General features: G+C 46.2%; 1 protein-coding gene across 4 annotated transcripts in view; it reads right to left on the bottom strand.

Moving 5' to 3' along the window:
* Positions 1-2,131: 2,131 nt before the first annotated feature.
* The window catches only part of YIPF1 (Yip1 domain family member 1), a 30,659-nt gene continuing 17,570 nt past the window's right edge, over positions 2,132-15,220 (bottom strand). For 2 of the 4 annotated variants that reach the window (XM_007534195.3, XM_060206230.1), the window contains exons 7-10: positions 11,915-12,081; positions 11,490-11,672; positions 4,285-4,384; positions 2,132-2,560 (exon numbers count right to left, since the gene is read on the bottom strand). In XM_007534195.3, the coding sequence (XP_007534257.1) occupies positions 4,292-4,384; positions 11,490-11,672; positions 11,915-12,081 (443 nt within the window). In that variant the 3' untranslated portion in view covers positions 2,132-2,560; positions 4,285-4,291. Of the gene's footprint in view, positions 2,561-2,842; positions 3,022-4,284; positions 4,385-11,489; positions 11,673-11,914; positions 12,082-15,220 lie in introns of all 4 variants that reach the window. The other 2 variants (XR_009553892.1, XM_060206231.1) reach the window with 2 other exon arrangements.

The raw sequence follows: 15,220 nt of genomic DNA on the forward strand, positions 1-15,220 counted from the left end.
ATCTAGGGAAGAGACCTACTCTTCCCTCAGGCAGGCCATCTCTGGTAATCACAGTGAGGTCCGTGAGCTGAACCAGTGTGCAGACAAACTTAACTAGAATGCACAGCCACATGCTCATGCAAAGGCAGTGGGCTCCAGCACCAATTCACTGAGGGAGTTGGAAGAAAACATTAGAAGGTCTATTAATATTTATTATCTTTATTAATTAGATAGAGATAGCCAGAAGTCGAAAGGGGGAGGTAGAGAGGGGAAGAAACTGAGAGACACCTGCAGCACTGCTTCACTACTTGTGAAGCTTTCCCCCTGCAGGTGGGGACTGGGGGCTTGAACCTACATCCTTGCGCACTGCAACATGTGTGCTCAACCAGGTGCACCACCACCTGGGCCCCAATATTTATTTATTTACCAAAGCGCTACACGGCTCTGGCTTATGGTGGTGCCAGGATTGAACTTGCAACCTTGGAGCCTCAGGCAAGAAGTCCCTTTATATCACCATTATGCTACCTTGCTGTGTGCAAGATCCTGGCTTTGAACCCTGGCACCACAGGGGAGCTCCACGGGTGGTGGAGCAGTTCTGTGGTATCTTTCCTCTCTGTTTCTCGCCCTCTCTCTTCTTTCTTCCTCTCAGTAGATTCAAATTTTTAAAAATTGGGCCCAGAGGCCATGGGTGGTAATGCTCCTGTGAAAAGCCCTGAGTTCATTCATGATGTGGTATTGAAAAGAAAAGGGGGGGTGGCGGTCAGGTGGTAGCGCAGTGGGTTAAGCGCACGTGGCACAAAGTGCAAGGACTGGCACAAGGATCCCAGTTCGAGCCCTCGGCTCCCCACCTGCAGGGGAGTCGCTTTACAGGTGGTGAAGCAGGTCTGCAGGTGTCTTTCTCTCTCCCGTCTTCCTCTCCTCTCTCCATTTCTCTCTGTCTTATCCAACAATGATGACATCAGTAACAACAACAATAACTACAACAATAAAACAACAAGGGCAACAAAAGGGAATAAATATTAAAAAAAAAGAAAAAAAAGAATAAGGGGGCTGGCAAGATAGCCCACCTGGATAATCGCCAACTCTGTCAGGCATGTGACCCACGTTCCAGCCTGTCCCCTACTCACCAGAGGATGGTTCAGTGCTACCATGTCTTTCTCCCCCATTTTGTTGTTGTTATTATTATTATTGTATTGTTATTTCTGTTGTTGTTAGATATGTCAGAGAGAAATTGAGAGGAGGGGATGACAGAGAGGAGGAGAGAAAGATAGACACCTACAGGCCAACTTCACCACCTGTGAAGTGACTCCCCTGCAGGTGGGGAGCGGGGGCAAACCAGGATCCTTGCTCCAGTCCTTGTGCTTGGCACCATGTACACTTAACCCACTGTGCTACCGCCCACCCCCTCTACCATGTCTTTTAAAAAATATTTTATTTATTTTTAGAAGATTTTATTTATTAATGAGAAAGATAGGAGGAAAGAATCAGACATCACTCTGTACATGTGCTGCCAGGGACTGAACTTGGAGACCTCCTGCTTTAACCACTGTGCCACCTCTTGGACCATGATTTTATTTATTTATTAATGAGAAAGACAGGAGGAGAGAGAGGGAGGGAGAGAGAGAGAAGGAACCAGAAATTACTCTGGTACATGTGTTGGGGACTGAACTCAGGACCTCATGCTTGAGAGTCCAATGCTGTATTCACTGTGCCACCTCCCGGATGACTCTACTGTGTCTTTCTATCTCTCGTTATCTGAAAAAAAGTCTACTTGGAGAGGTGAAGTTACTTGATGGCAAATAAGCAAACAAATAAATAAATAACCAAGGGCCATGTTGCCTGCTCAGCCAGTTACTGATAGAAAACTCACTTGCATAGCTGAGGCTGCAGAGCCTATGGGCTCAATTTCTGGGCCTACATGAGAAGTTTTCTGTAAACCCCCACCCCTCAGTCTCATGTTCTCTCTCTCACAGTGACTAAATAGTTCTTTAAAGATAAATAAGTATTAAGCTTCACCAGTCACAGCTTGACAGCTGCATATGGAAATACATCAAAAAAGCACCTAGCTCTGCAGGCATGTGTTTGTGTCCACAGACTCCTAAGATGCTCTCTGCTCAATGTCTCTGTGTTGTGAGTCATCAAAACGAACACCTGAAGTATCTTACGACTTTATTTGTCAATTATACCTCAAGGACGCTTGTGTATCCCTCTCCTTGAGTGTGAACAGGACTTGTGATTTATTGCTAATCAACAGAAGAAAATGGTGGAGGTGATGTCACTTCCATGATCATATCACATGGACTGTGCCTTTCACCTTCCTAACTGAAGAGCCGTAGACAGATTCTCAAATGCGTATGGCTTTGATGAAGTGAGCCATCTCACGGAGAGGGCTGAATGGCAAGGAGCTGAGTGAGGGTGGGCTCCAGGAGACAACCAGCAAGGTGGCCTTCACCGAACAAGCCACAAGGAACAGAATCCTGCCAACAGTTGGGTGAGCTTGGAGGAAGAGCCTTTCCTGGACCAGCGTGCAGAGAGATCCCAGCCTTGATCAACACTCCTCATGCATTTGTAATGGAAGAACCTGAAGAGGAAAAAGAACCACACTAAGCTATGCCCAGAAACTGAGGTAACAAGTGTATGCCTGCTAACTGCTATGTTTGTGGTAACGCTATCAGGCAGCAACAGATAACAGTACTCAGATTCTTTTTTTTTCCCCACCAGGATTATTGAGGCTTAGTGCCTACACTACAAATCCCAGGGGCCATCTTTTTTTTTTTTTCCTCCTCCTTCTCCTTCTTCTATTTTATTTGATAGAGAGAAATTGAGAAGGGAGGGACAGATAGAGAGAAAGACATCTACAGACCTGCTTCACTGCTCATGAAGCTCCCCCCTGCAGGTGGGGAGTGGGGGCTCAAACCCAAGTCCTTGCACATGGTAACGTGTGTGCTCAATCGGGTGTGCCAGTGCCTGGCTCCTCATCCTCAAATTCTTAACCAGCAGGTTATGTCATCAAAGAAGTGTTGATTCTCTGAATTGAACCATCTGTAAATCAGCAAAGAGTGGCTCTAAATGAAACAACGCAACTGACTCCCCTTCAAAGGGGCTTCAGCTCTGGTTCTGTTACCAAGCACTGTAACTACGTTCCGGGAGCTTTTATAGACATGATCTGCTATCTTCACTACACTCTGAAGGGGTTGAATCATCCTTACTTTCATGGGCAAGTTAGCTGAGAGTACACAGAGAGTACACCCCCTGCCTCGGGGGCATTGCTAATGCATGGGAGGGCTGGGGCTTAATTTGAATCCTATTTAACTCCAGAAGCCTTGGTCTCTGCACCACGCCAAGTGTTCCAGGAGGCAGCAATTTGGGCACAAAGTCAACCTGTGATTAAAAACTCAGCACCCTCTGTATACCATGGCATAGAATGAACACGAGACATAGAGTAATATCCTTGCCTTGTTCTTATAGAGACACGGAGTGAACAGGGAGCAAATAAATGAAGGAATGAATACGTGGGGAGACAGTGAGTGATCAGTGAACTAGTGTTTAAGGTGCCATAATAAACAGATAGACAACACCAGGTGTAGTGGGATCCCAAGGTAAGTGACGACTGTTGGGAGGGAAGGAAGCTTTTAAACAGCTAGGAAAACAAATGCAAAGGTTCCGGCAACAGGAAGAAGCTCAGCGCGTCTGCAGTCCTGGTGTACTGAGGAGGCAGGGCAGAGAAGCAAGGCATGGGTCATGGGTCAAGGGGGAGTTAGCTTTGCCTCCTGTCCACTAAACTACTCACTGACAGTGGACTCCTCAGGGCGGTTCTCAGAACAGACTAGGCCTGAGAATTTGTAAGCTTTGGAACACCTGTGAGTAATTTAAGACAAGTCACTCTCTGGGTCTGAGGCCGGCCCGAGAAGTCATGAAAAACTGGAAAAGCCACCAGGACTGTATTCAAATGGAGTAGACCTTTACTGTGTCGCAGGGGAAGGGACAAGGAGCAGAGGAGTAGGGACACTGGGACCAGAAGGGAGGAGCACTTCTTAGAGAAGAATCTAAGAGCTCACAGGTTTCCAAATCCGTAGTCAGGCGGGGATTACAGCTGAAGCCTTCAGCAAGAGGGACACACACACAGCCTAGCACATGAACACACAACACTCTAAGCTGTGTGGCAAGATAGTCGGGTCTGGCCCTCTGCTCTGACTGAAACAGTAACAGAGCTGATGCTGCTGTCTCCCCCCATGCCTATTTTTTACTATAATACACATCAAGAAGAGAAATAACAATAATAATAATAACCCTACAAAGTCTTACTTTCTCTTTAGCTGGACTTGGCTGCTGCAACTGTTTGGTTTGGAGTCACTACTGTAGCTGCTGGGAGATGGTCCATCTCTGGTGCATCAAAAAAGTATGCCTGCAGGAAGGGCGGGGGAGAAAACACAACTGAGTGGACATTCTTCTAGGCTCCAGCTAATAGTACTTTGGGACACTTGTGGCCCCTACAGCTTGTCCTTTCACACTGGTGACCACAATGAACTATGACCGCCTGTGTCTGTTTCTCTCACTTGAATGTGAGCACCTTGGAAAGTTTAGCTACCAGCGATCGTGTGCTATCCACCTCCCTAAACGTCTGATGAGTTGTTACTATTCTTACCTGAGAGAGAATGTCATTTGGTCAGGTACACCTGGCTAACGAGTGATGATATCAGGACGAAATGCTGGGTCTTTCTGACTCCAAAGTTTTCTCTTTCTTTTTTTATTTTATTTTATATTTATTTATTTATTCATGAGAAATAACAGGAGAGAGAGAAAGAACCAGACGTCACTCTGGTACATGTGCTGCAGGTGATTGAACTTGGGACCTCATGCTGAAGAGTCCAAAGCCTTATCCACTGCACCACCTCCTGGACCATTTTATTTTGTTTATTAATCTATATTTTGCTTCCAGGGTTATCGCTGGGCCTTGGTGCCTGCGCTACCAATCCACTGCTCCTGGTGGCCATTTTTCCTATTTTATTGTTGTTGTTATTGTTATTGCTGTTGTTGTGGTTGGATAGGACAGAGAGAAATGGAGAGAGGACAGAGGGGAGAGAGAAAGATAGACACCTGCAGACCTGCTTCACTGCTTAAAGCGACCCCCCTGCAGGTGGGGAGCTGGGGACACGAACCGGGATCCTTATGTCAGTCCTTGCGCTTTGCACTATGTGTACTTAACCCACTGCACTACCGCCCAGCCCCCCCCCATTTTTATGGAGGTGGGGCCTCATGCATGCATGACTGAGCTGCTCCAGGTCACTTTTCCATTCAGACAGACAGACAGACAGACAGAGGAGTGGCACCATAGCATCAGAGCTTCTTTTAGTGCTACATCACCTTCTTCTATAGGGTGATGGGACTCTCAGATCTGTGTTGCATGTCTGGCAAGGCGTACGCCCTACCTGATGAGCTATCTCTCCCGTCCCAAAGCTGAAGCTCTTAGTCACTAGATTACACCATTTCTCCTCTAGGGCAAAGGCTGTATCTGTGCTGTCTTTGTGTCACCAGCACCTGACACGGGGCCCGGCTCACTATACAACCAACCAATCAATACGTAATGAACTGGATGCTGACAGATTGCTGCTAAACCAGCTGGCTCTTAGTAAAGACCTTTAAAAGAAAGTGCCAGGTAGGCTTTTCCTCATAATTCTTCAGCTTGGAAATGAAAGGTCTGATAAGTGCCTCCACTCACCATCCACAATTTAACTGTCAAAAACCAGAAAGCGGTGAAAGAGGGAGAACCTCAAAGAGACTCTTCCTACATGCTTCAAGGCAGGAGAACACCAGTATCCACTCAGGAAAAATACTAATCTCAACAGCCTCAAACACAGGCTCTTCAACAGGAAGGTGGATTCATTAGTAATCAGGAACCACTGCCCTCTTATGACTGCCTCTCAGAGCCAGGCCCTTCAGGAATATTAAAAGAGGAACGCTGCCCCGTGAAGTCAAGAACCACTTCACCAGTTCTGTTTGCTACTATCAGCCAGCAGGGGGCACCAACATGACATGCTGGAGCTTATTCCTACTCTGTTAACACTTCACAGTCCACTTCTGCTGACTCCTTCTGGTTTGTCACATCCTCAGAACAATTCTTTGACTTTTATTATTTTTTTAAAAATATTCTTACTGGGAGTTGGGAGGTAGCCCATCAGGTTAAGCGCACATGGCGCAAAGCGCATGGACTGGCATAAGGATCCCGGTTTGAGCCCCCGGCTCCCCACCTGCAGGGAAGTCGCTTCACAGGCGGTGAAGCAGGTCTATAGGTGTCTGTCTTTCTCTCTCCCTCTGTCTTCCCCATCCCTCTCCATTTCTCTCTGTCCCATCCAACAACAACAACATCAATAACAACAACAATAACTACAACAATAAAACAACAAGGGCAACAAAAGGGAATAAATAAATTTTAAAAAATATTCTTACTTTGGATAGAGACAGGGAAAATGATAGGACACACACACACACACACACACACACACCTGTAGCACTGTTTTGCTGCTTGTGAAGCTTCCCCCCTGCAGGTGGGGACTGGAGGCCTGCGTCTGGGTCTTGTGCATGGTATGATATGTGTGCTCAACCAGGTGTGCCACCTACCTAGCTCCCAGCCCTTTGGCTTTTAAAAGGAGCCAGGATAAAGTTCACTTGATAAGCACACACTTTATTGTGTAAAAGGACCTGGACACCACAGTCACACACCTATATATAGGGGAAGTTTCACAAATGGTAGAGCAGAGTTGTGATGTCTCTCCTTCTCTGTCTCTCATCCTATCTAAAAAGAAAAAAATGTCTTCTGGGAGCAGTGGAATCATATAGGAGTTAAGTTCCAGTGCTAGCCCTAGTGACAAAACCAAACCCCCACCCCTTGAAGTTCTGAGTTCAATCCCTAGCACCGTATGTGCCAAAGTGATGCTATGGTGCTCGTTCTCTCTCTCTCCCCCCCCCCCTTTCTCTTCTTGTACATAAATAAATCTTGAAAAAAAAAAGGATCTGTCTTCAGAGCCTGCTACCATCTGGTTCCTGAGACAGGGAAAGAATAGGGGTCGGGGCCCCACTGCTAGTGCTATCTTACAGGTGCACTGAGCCATGAAGCCCTGTGGTGCAGGAACAATGCCTTTCTGGGGACTACGGACTGGGGAGGGGGGGAGTGTGGGGGACTACCCTCAACAGAATGAAGAAATAGGCTGGTTCCAAATTAGCTCACACTGTGACTAACTTCACTTTGCCCCTGTGTGGACTTCACTTTTCCTACCTATAAAACAGAAGAAATGGGAGTCGGGCTGTAGCGCAGTGGGTTAAGTGCAGGTGTCGCAAAGCACAAGGACTGGCATAAGGATCCCGGTTTGAGCCCCCGGCTCCCCACCTGCAGGGAAGTCACTTTACAAGTGGTGAAGTAGGTCTCCCCCTCTCTGTCTTCCCCTCCTCTCTCCACTTCTAGAGAAATGGAGAAATGTCCTATCCAACAACAATGACATCAATAACGACTACAACAATAAAACAGCAAGGGCAACAAAAGGGAATAACTAAATATTTAAATAAATAAATCTTAAAAAAAAAATGGCAGAGATGATTTTTAAAGACAAGCTGTAATTCTATGATGAAATCTCCACAAATACTTGATAACATGGCTGTCATGGGGGGTGGGGTACTGTGTGCCAGGCACAACCCTGACCTGACCAGTCGTCTGCAGGATGACCTGACAGTAAGCTAGCTCATCCCTACTTAAAGATGAGAAAGCAGAGGCACGGAAACACAGACTCTCCCAAGGCTGTCTACAGTGGTGTCTGAGCCAGGGTCGCATTCCCTAGCTCCAAGGTGTAGGCTTACATACTCTCCAGCACAGCCTACAATTCAGCACGTACTCAGTGCCCCAGCCCAGACACGGGGCACTGTGGTCAGGGAGGGGCTGCTACTTGGCAGAAAGTTCAAGTCCCATCAGTGGCCACCGAAGTTTGTCCATCTCCAAATACACTGGCTTGGGAAGCACCCTCTGGGCCTGCCTGAGTTATCCCTGCCAGGTGTGTTCCAGGACCAGTGTCAGAGGTCAAGTACACGCACAAGTACTATGGGCCTCTCAGCAGGTGAGGGCTGTCATATATCACTGTACTAAGGCAAAAGCACCAAGCGTGTTCAACAGGGGACAGTGAGAAGCTCAAACTGGTTTGGCCCATGTCTCTCAGCTCCAATAATGCCCCTGTCAACCTCTCTCCCAGTTATATCTTCCATTTGTACACTGTGTCATGTTTTGCACATGACACAGTGAAGATATTACTAGAGTTCCTTTTTCTTTCTATCTTTTCTTTTCTTCTTCTACTTTTTTTTTTTCATTTCCAGGGTTATTTCTGGGGCTCGGTGCCAGCACTATGAATTCACTGCTCCTGGCAGCCATTTCCCCCATTTTATTGGATAAGACAGGAAGAAACTGAGGAGGGGGAGACAGAAGAGGACAGAGAAAGAAAGACACCTGCAGATCTGTTTCACCACTTGTGAAGAGTCCCTCCTGCAGGTGGGGAGCCAGGGGCTCAAACTGGGATCCTTGTGTGGGTCCTTGTGCTTTGTTCTATGTGCGCATAACCCAGGACACCACTGCCCAGCCCCTGAGCGTCTTTCTCTAAGTGAGGAGGTGGAGGTGCAGAGGGGAAGTGGAGAAGGCAAGGACTGGTAGAGGTGGAACCAGGTGCATCTCCTAACTTCTGCTGAAGCTCTCTGGCACTGCCCAGCTCCCCCAGAAGACAAAGGAGAACAGTGAACAGAGTCTCAAGCAAGGTGCATGCTCGGCTAGACACCTCATCACAGATGAACCCCTTCGTTGAGGAGGAAACTGTGTCTGCCTTCCAAGAAGAGGGTCCCTACTTGCAGTCACCATTCTGCTCCACTGTCCCTTCTGTCCTGCTCCTTAAGTCCCTAAGAGCTGAAGAGAGCAAGGCCTTGTCTCCACCTTCTCAACCAGATATAAAATGAGTAAGTCCAGGGAAGAGATGGGAAGATAGCAGTGAGAGAGAGAGATACCAATAACTGGATACTGTCTTCAGAGTGGGAGACGTAAGCTCTGATCTACATCCTGGTTGTGACCTCAGTCCATGCTCACTGGGACACTAAGGAAGAATAAGCAACAAAGTGGAAGCTTTGGAATGACACAGAAGCTTCCAATGACACAGAGCTCTGCTAAAAACTTCTTTATACTTGAGGAACCTTTCACAGAATATGAAAGATTTGCACAGCCACCTCACTGAATTTCTCTCTCTCTCTCTGCCTCCAGAGTTATCACTGGGGTTTGGTACTAGCACTTTGAATCCATTGCTCCTGGAAGCCATTTTTCCCCCCACTTTTATTGGACAGGACAGAGAGAAATTGAGAGAGGAGGGGAGACAGAGAGGGAAAGAGAAAGATAGACACCTCCAGACCTGCTTTGCCACTTGTGAAGTGTCCCCTCTGTGCAGGTGGGGACCCAGGGGGCTCAAACCCAGATCCCTGAGTGGGTCCTTGTGCTTAATACTATGTGTGCTTGACTGGGTGTGCCACTGCCCGGCCACCTCTCACTGAGTTTCTCCAAAGCCCATGAAAATATGGGCTCTCCCCAACAGACAAGGAAACCAGGGTTCTGAGAGTTAAGCACTTGCCTAGGTTCACAGCACCAAATAGCTCCCAATCCAGTGCACTTTCTATTTTAGTAAAAGTTCTCTTCTAGAGAGTTTCTGGGTAGCTAGATGGGCAGGCAAGGTCTACTGTCCAAGAGGGAATAACAGACATAGGAAATTAGAGATCCCGTCACAGATACCACACGGGATAAGATAATGGTGACAGTGATGATGATACCACCTTATTCCGCTGTCCAATCTATCTTCCCATCTCTATCATTCATAGAACTGAAAAAGCCAATGACTTTCCTGCCTCCTTTTCACCACCTCTCAGCCAGCTACAATAGTGGGGAACAGAGATAGGAAAACGCTAGTTAGAGGTGTCACAGTGAGTTAGTTACACATCCTCTTCAGGAGCCATGGCAACACTGCAAGGAATCAGCCCAGAGATTCCAAGTATCAGAAATTAATGGTGTCACTCTGCCATGTGTCAAATCAGTCCTCTGTTTCAAGAGTTTAAAGCTAAGTTTTGTGTAAAGTACATGTAAACCAGGTCTGTGCATCAGAAGGGGGCATTTCTTTTATTTTTTTTTGCCTGCAGGGTTATCACTGGGGCTCAGTGTCTGCACCATGAATCCACTGCTCCTGGAGGCTATTTGTTTTCCTTTCATTACCCTTGTTGTTTTATAGTTGTTATGGTTATTATTATTGTTGTTATTGATGTCGTTGTTGTTAGATAGGACAAAGAGAAGTCGGGAGAGGAGGGGAAGACAGAGAGGAGGAGAGAAAGATAGACACCTGTAGACCTGCTTCACCACTTGTGAAGCGACTCCCCTGCAGGTGGGGAGCCGGGGGCTCGAACCGGGATTCTTGTGCTTTGTGCCACGTGCGCTTAACCCACTGCGCTACCACCCGATCCCAGGATGTGGCATTTCTTATGATGCTTGTTCAATGATAAAGTGTTGGGAACTTACTAGTGCACTCTTATGTACAGACCCTGGCTGTCTATACAAACAAATATATTGAAGACCAATGTATTTACTCCCACAATTGCTATACCTGACCAAGGGCCTGGACACATGCTAACTGCACCTTTCCTGCAGGTCTGGTCTTTCCTTCACCTGTGACATTAACGTTCTTGGATTTCAGAGTTGTGTCAATTCCCATGTCAGGCTTTGGCAATGCTGTGGACAGAAATTTCTGTGCACAGTGTGTGCAGAAGATAGAAAACCACACTTCTGCAGACTCAGAGGACAGCAACTCAGCTCACAGGTATTTATGGGACAAGTTCGACGTTAAGTGCCATATGTGTATTAGTTTATCTTCAGAATAGCTGAGCGAGGAAACACTAACTGTGCTCTAGCTGAAGGCATTCAAATTGGCTAAGTACCATGCTGAGGCTTGTGCAGCCAGTGGGCAGCAGAGCTGAGCTTCAATCTGGGCCCGCCTGACTCAAAAGTACCATTTCTCCTTGAACAGACACACGAACTCAAAAACTTTGAGTTTTTAAGTACTGTTGACCCTACAGACAAATAAATAAATATTATTGGTCTTTAGAACAATGTCCCTTTACTACATTTGATTTCTTTCTCAAACTTTTCACATATGAGGCTTTAAACTTTAACATGCCTGCTGACTCTGTGCATATAACCAACACAGACACCCACAGGCCGCACTCCCCAACCCTACTCCCAGGCACCCCTCTGCCCCTCACTGCCACTGGCCAGAACCACGTCTGAACCTAATGAGGAAACTAGGTAAAGCCAGAGATGACAACCAAATCTCAGGACTTTACCACATCTCACCCAGGAGAGGCTATTTAAAATGCCATTTATTTCACAAAGCCAATGCCTAACTGTCTTTTAGCCTTTGCCTCTCAAGCGCCAGGAGGATACAGGAATGTGATCATACCAAGCATCCCACAGAAAGCAGCATGTGAAGCAGCACAATCGTCACGATCGTGGCCAGGGCGATACGCCGGTTATCCTCACGAACTGCTGGCCAAAATGTCATCGCCAAGACAGAGCCTGAGATGCCCAGAGCAACCGTGACTAGAATCCAGCGCACGGCTTTCTGGGGGATGATCCACAGTATCTGAAAGAAAAAGAGGGAGGAGAGGGCCTTATTTGAAGGCATTTGTTCATTCCAGGTGGGAGCCCCTTCCCCCCACCCCAACCTCGCATGCAGCAGACAGGGGGACGCTTTCAGAATCAAGGGTCTGAGATTCGGCAAAGCCCTTGGCTCCCCAGACTCCACTTGTGCTGTACTTCTTTTCAGGCACACATCAGTGTCAGGCCAGAAACAACGGGTTTTCAGAGAACAGGTGTGGTACTTACTGCTGTGGGGATGTAAATGAACAGTGAGTATCCATAGACGCACACAATCTCCAAAAACGAGTAGGAAACGATGTTCATGACTTTGCTGTTTCTCCACATGAGGAAGCCCCAGAGCGCAAGAGGGACGAGCCAGGCGTAGGAATAGATGATAGTGGCTGCTATGGACACTGTAGGTGACAGGAAAACGTTTTAATCCCCATCTTGCATTCGATGTACAATACCTTCCAGGACATATTCCCTAGCGTGTCCCAGTGGCTACTCCATTGGACTGGGAGTTTGACTAGCATTCAGAGCCCCTAAGCCTGGAACCCAACAGTCTCTGTAAGTTCCTGTGAGTGGCAGTGCCCAATAGACTCTCACAAGGTTTGTATCATTTGTCTAATAACAACTAGTATCACTAAACAATTGCATTATACAACCGAAACACTTTAGAAGAGTCACATCACAAGTGTATACTTAGCATTTCAATCAAATACAGCCAGCCAGCCCGCTGGAAAATCACATCCTCTTTACTGGTATAACAAGAGCTGACACTGATTTCTTTAGCAAATTTATTAAAATGCCCTCGGTACAGATCAAACTTGCTTCACATGCTATTCAGAGTTCCTTCTGTCTCTGAAATAGGGGGTTCCAGCTCACTGATGAATAGCTCGAAATAGCCTCTGGTTTCATTTTCTTGTCTCTGTGGTGGAAATGCCACTTAGCAGCTCCTCAGAACAGCAACGCTCAGAGCAAGACAAGCCCCCACCTCCTCCTCCTCATCCTCCAGCAGCAGCACGCCCTAGAGGATTCCTTTTCTCGCTTTCTGGAGTGGTGGATTGTAAAGTGTGGCTATACTCATGGCACCAGCCCTTCCTATATGAAAATCAGCAGGTTATTTACTTAACACTCCTGGCAAAACAAAAATACTGCTAGCATTTACATTCAGACTCTGGTTAAGACATTTGAAGTTCCCAAGAGATCATTCCCTTCTCTACTTTGGAAACTCCCTCATTAAGTCAAATTATTCTCACTGACATACTGCCTTTTCTTGGATAACAAAAGGAAAGAGATGGCATTCATTATTCTGACTCCAGCTACCCACTGGATGCCAGGCATTATACTGAGTGCTTTCTTGAGAGGCACATTATCTAACAATCAGGGGCACAGACTCCAGAGTTCTAATCCTAGATCAGTCACTTAGAACTAGTAATCCTGACTAGTAAGTTACTTAGTTTACCTGCCCCAGTCTCCTCACTTGTAAAATGGATATACAAACTGTCCAGTGCCTTAGAAGGTTATTAGGGAAATTACACGGGTAAAGACTGGTGTGTTTAGAATACTGCCTTGTGAGTGATAAATGCTCAATCAAGAATTAGCATTTCCAGAAAAAAGGCTCAAGTTGTATGCTCAGCTTCTTGATGCATTCTTAAAGAAATAAAGCCAGAGGGAGTTGGGCGGTAGCAGAGCGGGTTAAGTACACATGGCACAAAGCGTATGAACTGGCATTAAGGATCCCAGTTCGAGCCTCTGGCTCCCCACCTGTTGGTGGGTCGATTCATGAGCAGTGAAGCAGGTCTGCAGGTGTCTGTCTTTCTCTCTCCCTCTCTGCCTTCCTCTTCTCTTTCCATTTCTCTCTGTCCTAGCCAACAACAACGGCATCAATAACAACAATAATGACCACAATAACGATCGCGGGCAACAAAAGGGAAAAAAAAGAAAGCCAGAAGCTATAGGTTACGTTTTACAAGAGTAATTCCTTTTTTTTTTTTTTAAAGACTTTATTTATTTATGAGAAAGATAGGAGGAGAGAGAAGAACCAGACATCACTCTGGCACATGTGCTGCCAGGGATTGAACTCAAGACCTCACGCTTGAGAGTCCAAAGCTTTATCACTGCACCATCTCCTGGACCACAAGTAATTCCTATTTAAAACAAAGAAAAGAGAATCAGAGAAGTAAACTACTACAATCAAGGCCAAATAATTAAGAAGTGGTGGAAGCATGATTAGACCCCCATGTGTGACTCACTCTTTACATAAAGTAGAAAAAGTTCATTGAAAGTCAATGATTATCTTACTGACACACATGTCTCATCATTCTCAATGCTGGGGTGTCCAGTCAAAGAGGATAAAGAATAGACAGAGATGCTCTGTTGTTTCCAGACCCTAAGGAAGACTGATTCACTTTTTTGATTCACTTTTTTTTTTTTTAAAAAAGAAACTGAGAAATTGAGAAGGGGAAAGGAGATAGAGGACAAAGAGAGATATTTGCACTATTGCTTCACCACTTGTGAAATCTTCCTCTCTGCAGGTGGGCCTGGAGGTTGAATGTGGGCCCATTGATCCACTTTTTTTTTTTTTGTCAACTACCAATTTCCTTCAGATACAGAAACGAGCATATGGTATATGCAATAATATTCATTTACCTGTGTTCCTTACGTAACCACTGAGCTACCTGAAGGCAGGGTCTATATTTGACGAATAGCATTTAGTGGATTAAATCCAAAAAAATTATTTGATAAGTAGAATTGGGACTGAATCCAGATGTGATTCATTATGAAGAAGGGAAAATGGGCTTGGAAAGGGATGGAGGGAGGAAGGAGAGAGGAACGCATGCAAGTTAAGTATTCCTAAATACATGTATGCATGCATTCACGCACACACATTTGTACAAATAGAAGTTAACTTACTGAACTTTTTAAGAGTGGAACCAGGGAATAAACTCAGGTTCTCACACATGACTGATCCTTTTTTTTTTTAAATAAGAGAAGAGTCCCAGAAAGAAGACAGATACCACTGTCCCACTCCATCATCCAGGGCTTTACAACAACTTGAACCCGAACCCAGGGCCTCACCTATAGGAAGGTCTGAACTCTAGCAGGTGTGACAGTACATAAAGTCTTATAGCAACTCTTTATTCTTACAAAAGTCATGTAATGTGGTTGTTATTCTCATTTCACTGATGAAGAATGAGAGAGTAAGAGATGAACAGGTTCATCAAGGTAGCAGCTTGGTGTGCTTGAACTGACATTTGAGGTCAGCAGCCCTAGTTGCAAAGCCCATATGCCTACAGTGTCCTTCTAGCCTCTGGATGGCAAGGAAGTCAAGGAAGAAAGGACAGAGGGGCAGAACTGACAAAGTGACACAAATCACCAGCAGCAAGTGCTCTCCTTTTGGGGTGGCTGCCATCTACAGTCTTAAAAGCTACTGCCTTTTAAAAAAAGCTTTTTGGAGTTGGTGTTAAGGATCCCAGTTCGAGCCCCCGGCTCCCCACCTGCAGGAGGGTCGCTTCACAGGCGGTGAAGCAGGTCTGCAGGTGTCTATCT

This window comes from Erinaceus europaeus, chromosome 13 (genome assembly GCF_950295315.1).
Source record: "Erinaceus europaeus chromosome 13, mEriEur2.1, whole genome shotgun sequence".
NCBI lineage: Eukaryota > Metazoa > Chordata > Mammalia > Eulipotyphla > Erinaceidae > Erinaceus > Erinaceus europaeus.